The sequence below is a fragment of the Staurois parvus genome, unplaced genomic scaffold (assembly GCF_062004578.1).
Source record: "Staurois parvus isolate SC_StPar_1 unplaced genomic scaffold, SC_StPar_1.0 ptg003502l, whole genome shotgun sequence".
Classification (NCBI taxonomy): domain Eukaryota; kingdom Metazoa; phylum Chordata; class Amphibia; order Anura; family Ranidae; genus Staurois; species Staurois parvus.
This window is the reverse complement of record NW_028321298.1, coordinates 72658-80788: the sequence shown is the minus strand read 5'-3', so window position 1 is coordinate 80788 and position 8131 is coordinate 72658. Positions and strand designations below refer to the sequence as shown.

The window sequence follows — 8131 nt, the reverse complement described above, 5'->3', positions numbered from 1 at the left end:
TCTTGGGACCCCCATGATGTAGACTGTCAGATCTTGGGGCCCCCATGATGTAGATTGTCAGCTCTTGGGACCCCCATGATGTAGACTGTCAGCTCTTGGGACCCCCATGATGTAGACTGTCAGCTCTTGGGACCCCATGGTGTAGATTGTCAGCTCTTGGGCCCCCATGATGTAGACTGTCAGCTCTTGGGACCCCCATGATGTAGACTGTCAGCTCTTGGGACCCCCATGATGTAGATTGTCAGCTCTTGGGGCCCCCATGATGTAGATTGTCAGCTCTTGGGTCCCTCCTGGCGCAGACTGTCAGCTCTTGGGGCCCCCATGATGTAGATTGTCAGCTCTTGGGGCCCCCCTGGCGCAGACTGTCAGTTCTCGGCCTTCTCCCTGTCACTTTCCCTCTCTTCCTCCTCCCCCCGGTATAGATTGTCAGCTCTTGTGTCCCCACCGTGTCTCCCCCTCCCCCCCCTCCGCTCATGCAGCTTCAGGGGTTCCGGGTAGGAGGGTGGGCGTCTCCCGTCCACCTCCCGGCGCCTCCCCCTCCCCGCCCCGTCGGCCAATGGCAGAGCCGGTTCGTCAAAGATGCCCATATTTGGCGATCTTCAGTCGGCGCACTGGGGGGCGGGGCCGGCTGGCGCTGACGTTAAATACCATAACGGCCGCTCGTGGAGGTCTCATTCAGCCGGCGGCAGCGGACCTGACAGCAGCTCATTCACCAGCTTCTCCCGCTTCAGGAAAACCCTCAAACCAACCAGGTAAAGAACAGAACCGACCCCATCCCCCCACACTCACCGGGCGGTGATCCCTGACCCCGGGGGCGGCGGCCCGGCTCCTGTCAGCCGGTGGAGGGCGGCACTGGAAACCTTAGCGGGGCCACTGGACGACTTTTTTTAGTGCATTTTCTTCTGGGTTATGCAGTTCTCACAAGATTTGGGAGTGTGGTGAAGCTTGGCGGTGGAGTTGTCGCGAGATTTGTTCCTGAGGTCTGCTGAGAAGTGTAGTTCTTCGGCGAGAGATGGGTGTGAGGTGCGCCTGGTGCTAGTTCTCGCGAGACTTGTCACTGAGGAGCGCTTAGCTAGCTCTCGCGAGACTTGTCACTGTGAGGCGCGGTTATCGAACTCTTGCTTGGCTGATGTAACGCTTGGGTACTGGAGTTATCGCGAGATTGTAGAGTTGTGCTGATATGTGGTTCTTGGCGAGGATTGGGTGTGAGGCGAGCATGGCACTACAAGTCCCGAAACTTGTTACTAAGTGTTCGTGTTCTCGCGAGACTTGTCATTAAAGTAAGCTTGGCTCTAGTTCTCGCGAGTTTGTTTGCAGTAACCCGCAATGGTTAGTGTTTGGCGGTGAGGCTCGCTTAGTACTAGTTCTCGCGATATTCTGTAAGGTTTAGTTTTTAAGACTAATTATCGCGAGATTTGCCTAATGTGCGTGATTGGCGCCTGAGGCATGCTGGGTCTTGTAGTTTCTGGTCTGTTGGGGGTTGTAGTGACACTGCGGGTGTGGCTGAAGTGTTTCCGGCCTGTTTGGGTTCCCTGGGGCTTGTAGTCACCTCAGGTCTTCAGTTTCGAGGCGTTTAGTGTTCTCTTGGCTCTCATTGGGCCAGCTTGGCATGCTGGGAGTGTTAGTCCGGTGGCGTGCTGCACGGCAGGCAAGGATTTGGCGGCCGTGAAGTAAAAGGGCGGGTGCCGGGAGGTAAAATGGCGGCAGTGGCCGTGTGAGGAACATGGCGGGCCGGGTGGATCGGGACTGCGGTATGTCAGGGTGAGGTGACAGGTGCCGCAGGGTGGGCGGGGTCCGCCCGGCTTTTGTCCGCCGAGGCCTGTGTGGGCGGGGCGCGGCTGTCACTGCGCGGGCTCCCTGGCTGACGTCACCGGGTCGCCACGCCCTTCTCTCAGGCTGGCCTGATCTCGACGCTCGGCCACGCCCTGAGCTGGGTGGGCGCGGCCCGCGGACCTGTCGCTACCATATTAGGGCACAAAATGCGCCGATTGGCCGAGAGGACGTGGGAGGGAAACATTTTCAAACCGGCCGGTGGGCGTGGCTGGTGGGTGACAGTTTCCTGTGGGCGGGGTCGGAACTTTCTGGACGGAGGAAGGTGACAAGCAGGGAGCCGCCCGGCTATGGGCGGAGTGATGGGGGAGGGGCGGAATGACTCATCTGTGTGCGGAGCCGCCTTGTATCCGAAGAACTAACAGTCCCAGCATGCCCATAGAGGCACTCAGTGCTGCCGGGAGGGGAATGCTGGGACTTGTAGTTCCTCAACAAACTTCCTGTGAAGATGATGTCTTTAACTTTGTGATGTGATTGGAACTAGCCGGTCTGTTGCTATGGGCAACCAAGCTGCTGCAGCCTCCCTATGCCGGCCGTGTGCGGCTCACTCCTGATTGGCTCAACCAGTTTCCTTATAAAGTCCCGCCTACTACGCAATCTAATCCAGGTGGGGGAGGGGCTACATGGCGGTTAGCAGCCAATCGGAGGGTGGGGGTGCTGGCAGGTGGGTGTAATAGGGGGTTGCATGCTGGTGAGGAGCCAGTAGGACGAAGGGGTTGCATGCTCATTCATGGGCCACCAATAGGGGTCTGCAGGTGGAGGGCGGGGTCCGCCTATAGGTGGGTGGCCAATAGGAGATTGGGTTGCTGACAGGTGGGTCACTAAGGGTGGGGGTGTCTGTCCGGGTGGGTGGCCAGTGATCGGGTTAGTGACGGGGGCCACCAACAGGATGGGGGTCTGCAGGTGGAGGGCAGGGTCCGCCTATAGGTGGGCAGCCAACAGGAGAGATGAGGTTGCTGACAGGTGGGCCATGGGGGGGAGGGGGTTGTTGTCAAATAGGGTGGGGATCTGTCTTTAGGTGGGTGGTCAGTAGAGGGCGGGGTCATCCTATAGGTGGGCAGCCAACAATGCAGTTGCTGACAGGTGGGCTCCTATACGGTTGGGGAATGGTCTTCAGGTGGGTGGCCAGTAGAGGGGGGGGGGGGGTCGTCCTATAGGTGGGCAGCTGACACGTGGGTTCAAATTGGGTGGGGATCTGTTTTCATGTGGGTTAGCAGCCAATAAGATGGCATGACATGCACATGGACCACCAATAGGATGGCTGTCTGCAGGTGTGGCCAGTGGAGGGCGTGGTCAGCTTATAGGAGCTTGATTGGGTTGCTGACAGGTGGGCTCCAATAGGGTGGGGGAGGGGGTCTGTCGGGTGGGTGAGCCTGTAGGTGGGCAGCCAATAGGAGACTGAGGGGGTTTCTGACAGGTGGGTCCTCTATAGGTTTGGGGTCTCTGCTGGTGGAGGGCGGGGTCAGCCTGCAGGTGGGCAGCCAATGGGATGGAAGATAAATGCAGTTTATTGCAGCAGCAAACTTGCGGTAATTCTTTTGCAATCTAAATCTTCGTTTTGTTTGTTTTACAGAAAAATGGAAGATGAAATTGCCGCACTCGTCATTGACAATGGCTCTGGTATGTGCAAAGCCGGCTTTGCTGGAGATGATGCTCCCCGCGCTGTCTTCCCCTCAATCGTTGGTCGCCCAAGACATCAGGTTTGTAGTATAGTTCTCTCATTGGCCCTCAATCTTCATGTCATTGGGGGCCCCCATGTCGGTATATGGTCCCTCGATCATTGCCCCTCCCCCCAGTACGGCTCCCCCCATGTCCTGCCATCTAACCCCGGCCTGTTTGTCTCTCCAGGGTGTCATGGTTGGAATGGGACAGAAGGACAGCTATGTAGGTGATGAAGCCCAGAGCAAGAGAGGTATCCTGACCCTGAAGTACCCCATCGAACACGGCATTGTAACCAACTGGGACGATATGGAGAAGATCTGGCACCACACCTTCTACAACGAGCTGCGTGTCGCCCCTGAAGAACACCCTGTCCTGCTCACAGAAGCCCCCCTGAACCCCAAAGCCAACAGAGAAAAGATGACACAGGTTGGTTCCCCTCCCACACCCCTCTCTGGTCACATCCTCCGGAGACTTCTTCTGGTTCTCATTCCTCATTTCTCAGACTCCACATTTTTCTTTCGATATTTCCAGGGCTCTGTTCCTCTCCTGGCATTTCCCTCCTGAAGCCTCAGGTTTCTGTTCTGGTTTTGTTTCTGCTTGTTCTGTTCCTTTTTTTTCTACACTTTAACCATTTTGTAGTTTTTATAACCTGCATGTGAGCATGGTTTGGGGTGCGCCGGCCTGGTGCCTGTAGTTATGGGACTTCTCGTCTCTCCTGCAGATCATGTTTGAGACATTCAACACCCCCGCCATGTACGTTGCCATCCAGGCTGTGCTGTCCCTGTATGCCTCCGGTCGTACCACTGGTATTGTGATGGACTCTGGTGATGGTGTGACCCACACAGTGCCCATCTATGAAGGTTATGCCCTGCCCCACGCCATCCTGCGTCTGGACTTGGCCGGCCGTGACCTGACAGACTACCTCATGAAGATCCTGACCGAGAGAGGCTACAGCTTCACCACCACAGCCGAAAGAGAAATCGTGCGTGACATCAAGGAGAAGTTGTGCTACGTGGCCCTGGACTTCGAGCAGGAAATGGCCACCGCAGCCTCCTCTTCATCCCTGGAGAAGAGCTACGAGCTTCCCGACGGTCAGGTCATCACCATCGGAAACGAGAGGTTCAGGTGTCCAGAGGCCCTCTTCCAGCCATCCTTCCTGGGTGGGTATTGCTGGTGAATTGTAACCAGGTTGTCTTGAATCAAAGTCCCAGATGATGATGGAGGTATATGCACCACCACTAATGTATCTACACGTCTTCCCCATAGGTATGGAATCATGCGGCATTCACGAAACCACATTCAACTCAATCATGAAGTGCGACGTAGACATCCGTAAGGACCTGTATGCCAACACAGTGCTGTCTGGAGGTACCACCATGTACCCTGGCATCGCTGACAGAATGCAGAAGGAAATCACTGCCCTGGCCCCTAGCACAATGAAAATCAAGGTAAACATTTGCAACTTCTGTCATGGGGAGCAGGTCTTGGTCTGCTATGAGTGGGTCTCGGTTCCTACCATGGGTGAGGAGTAGGTCTTTATATGCCAAGGGGATTGGGTCATGCTCCTGCCATGGGCAGCAGGTTTTGGCCTGCTATGAGTGGGTCTTGGGTCCTACCATGGGTGAGGGTAGGTTCTTGATCTGCCAAGGAGATTGGTTCATGCTCCTATCATTGAGAGCAGGTTTTGGGAATGCCATGGGCCAAATAGGTCTTTATCTGCCAAGGGTCCTGGGTGGGGGCATTTCTCTGCCTGCCATGGGCAGCAGGTATTGGCCTGCTATGAGTGGATTTGGAGTCCTGCCATGGGTGAGTAGGCCTTGACCTGCCAAGGGGATTGGGTCTTAACCCTGGCATTGGTGTCAAGTAGGCCTTGACCTGCCAAGGGGCAATTGGATCTTGGCTCTGCCATAAGTGGGGGCAACCAGTATTGTCTTGGGTCCTACCATGGGTGAGTAGGCTTTGACCTGCCAAGGAGATTGGGTCTCCACCCTGCCATGGGTGGGGCAGCCAGTCTTGTCTTGGGTCCTACCATGGGTGAGTGGGCCTTGACCTACCATGGGTGAGGAGTAGGCCTTGACCTGCCAAGGAGATTGGGTCTCCACCCTGCCATGGGTGGGGCAGCCAGTCTTGTCTTGGGTCCTACCATGGGTGAGGAGTAGGCCTTGACCTACCATGGGTGAGGAGTAGGCCTTGACCTGCCAAGGAGATTGGGTCTCCACCCTGCCATGGGTGGGGAAGCATATCTTGGCTTGCTGTGAGTAGCTTTGGTTCTGGGGTCCTGCCATGGTTTTGGGGGGTAGAGTTTATTTCTGCCATGGGTACTAACAAGCCTTTCTCTCCTTCAGATCATTGCACCACCCGAGCGCAAATACTCCGTCTGGATCGGTGGCTCCATCTTGGCCTCCCTCTCCACCTTCCAACAGATGTGGATCAGCAAGCAGGAATACGACGAATCCGGCCCATCCATCGTCCACCGCAAATGCTTTTAAACGGACTGCTAGCAGATGCGTTGCATTTGCTGCATGAGTTGTTCAAAGTGTTAAAAAAAAAAAATATTTGCTTCGGCAAATGTGTACGCCTCATGCTAGCCTCGTGAAACTGGAATAGAGCCAACTTCCAAACGAACTTGCCCTCGAATGTGAGACACTCTAAAGTCGCCTGTCGTTGGGGATTTTTCTTTTTGTAATGCAAGACTTTGGAAGTGTCTCTCCCACTATTCCTGTGGTGTCAGTGCTAGCATATACCCTGTACACACCTCCGATACAAAACTCCGCTTGGCATTCCGTCTCGGGTGTCTCCTCTAAGCTAAACGTCTACGAATGCATTTCTGTGAAAGGCTGCCGATCTGCGTGTTGTGAATGACACTTCTCCGGGGGTCCTGGGGAGGTCGAGGTGGGAGGTGTGTACAGGGTATCTGAGGTTTAGGCTTCCAGATAACCAATTTTAGCGCTTAATATTCCAGAATTTCTTGTCTGAGGCTGGTAGGAGTTCATGAAGGAATTATCACTTCTGTTTTTTTGCCACTTTTTTTTCTAGTATGGTTGGAAAAGTCGGCATCCAGGCCTTAGATCCAGGTTTTTGTTTTCTTAGCCCAGTTTGTATTCCCAGCATTGAACGGGTCTGAAGTTACAACTTATTGCAGTTACACCTGTAAATTTATTCATCCGAGTTAATTTATGTAAATTTTTTTGTATGTTGCCTTAATGTTCTCACATGACAAGTAGAACCAAAATTTGTAAGTCATCCTGAAGTTGAAAAAAATTGTAACTCCCAGAAAACACTTCATTGTGTAAGGAAAATAAAGCGCTGCAGTAAATAGAGAACCTGTGTGGCTGTCCCAGTGTTATTGAAGATGTTGTGTCTTGGGGGGAGCTCTTTGGGGTGGGGAGGCATCTTGGGGGAGCTCTTTGGGGTGGGGAGGCGTCTTGGGGGAGCTCTTTGGGGTGGGGAGGCATCTTGGGGGAGCTCTTTGGGATGGGGAGGCGTCTTGGGGGAGCTCTTTGGGATGGGGAGGCGTCTTGGGGGAGCTCTTTGGGATGGGGAGGTGTCTTGGGGGAGCTCTTTGGGGTGGGGAGGTGTCTTGGGGGAGCTCTCTGGGGTGGGGAGGTGTCTTGGGGGAGCTCTTTGGGGTGGGGAGGTGTCTTGGGGGAGCTCTTTGGGGTGGGGAGGTGTCTTGGGGGAGCTCTTTGGGGTGGGGAGGTGTCTTGGGGGAGCTCTTTGGGGTGGGGAGGTGTCTTGGGGGAGCTCTTTGGGGTGGGGAGGTGTCTTGGGGGAGCTCTTTGGGGTGGGGAGGTGTCTTGGGGGAGCTCTTTGGGGTGGGGAGGTGTCTTGGGGGAGCTCTTTGGGGTGGGGAGGTGTCTTGGGGGAGCTCTTTGGGGTGGGGAGGTGTCTTGGGGGGAGCTCTTTGGGGTGGGGACGTGTCTTGGGGGGAGCTCTTTGGGGTGGGGACGTGTCTTGGGGGGAGCTCTTTATGGTGGGGACGTGTCTTGGGGGGGAGCTCTTTGGGGTGGGGACGTGTCTTGGGGGGAGCTCTTTGGGGTGGGGATGTGTCTTGGGGGGAGCTCTTTGCAACATGGGTGGGGGGTTCTGTTTTTGAAGGTTACTCATTCATGGTTCCCCCTCATTCATGGTTCCCCCTCATTCATGGTTCCCCCTCATTCATGGTTCCCCCTCATTCATGGTTCCCCCTCAGAGGATGGATAATATACTTGCCTTTCCCTGACCTTGGTATAGGGTGAGCTCTAACCAGATCCTGGGAATGCAGAGTAGCCCAAGTCTGAACATTCTACAGTGCAGGAGTTGGGCTACACATCCTTCTCAGATCTGGGCAGTAGGTTATCACCCCCTAAACCAGCTAAAGGCAAGGGTATCTAACAATCTTATTACCCTACAGATACTCTTTAGTGGTTAAATGGGGTAACAAAGTAGACTTGGCACATAAGGTTCACATCCATTGCCCTCCTTGGACTTTGCACCTCTTAAGGTTCACATCCATTGCCCTCTATCCACCTTTCATTGCAGTGAACTGGTTCTTTAAGGGATACAAAGTTCTGGGGTGGAAGAAGTCAAAGTCCACAGAACTGAATCACTAAAAGATGGAGGACAAATTACATCTGACACAACTTGAGGTCACAACTCA

General features: G+C 54.7%; 1 protein-coding gene across 1 annotated transcript; it reads left to right on the top strand.

Moving 5' to 3' along the window:
- The first annotated feature begins 604 nt into the window (after positions 1-604).
- Positions 605-6815, top strand: LOC149427770 (actin, cytoplasmic 2). Its single transcript, XM_089667686.1, has 6 exons — positions 605-752; positions 3404-3530; positions 3679-3918; positions 4214-4652; positions 4759-4940; positions 5838-6815. The coding sequence occupies exons 2-6, from the start codon at positions 3408-3410 to the stop codon at positions 5979-5981; spliced, it is 1128 nt and encodes a 375-aa protein (XP_089523812.1). The 5' UTR covers positions 605-752; positions 3404-3407; the 3' UTR covers positions 5982-6815.
- The last annotated feature ends 1316 nt before the right edge of the window (positions 6816-8131 follow it).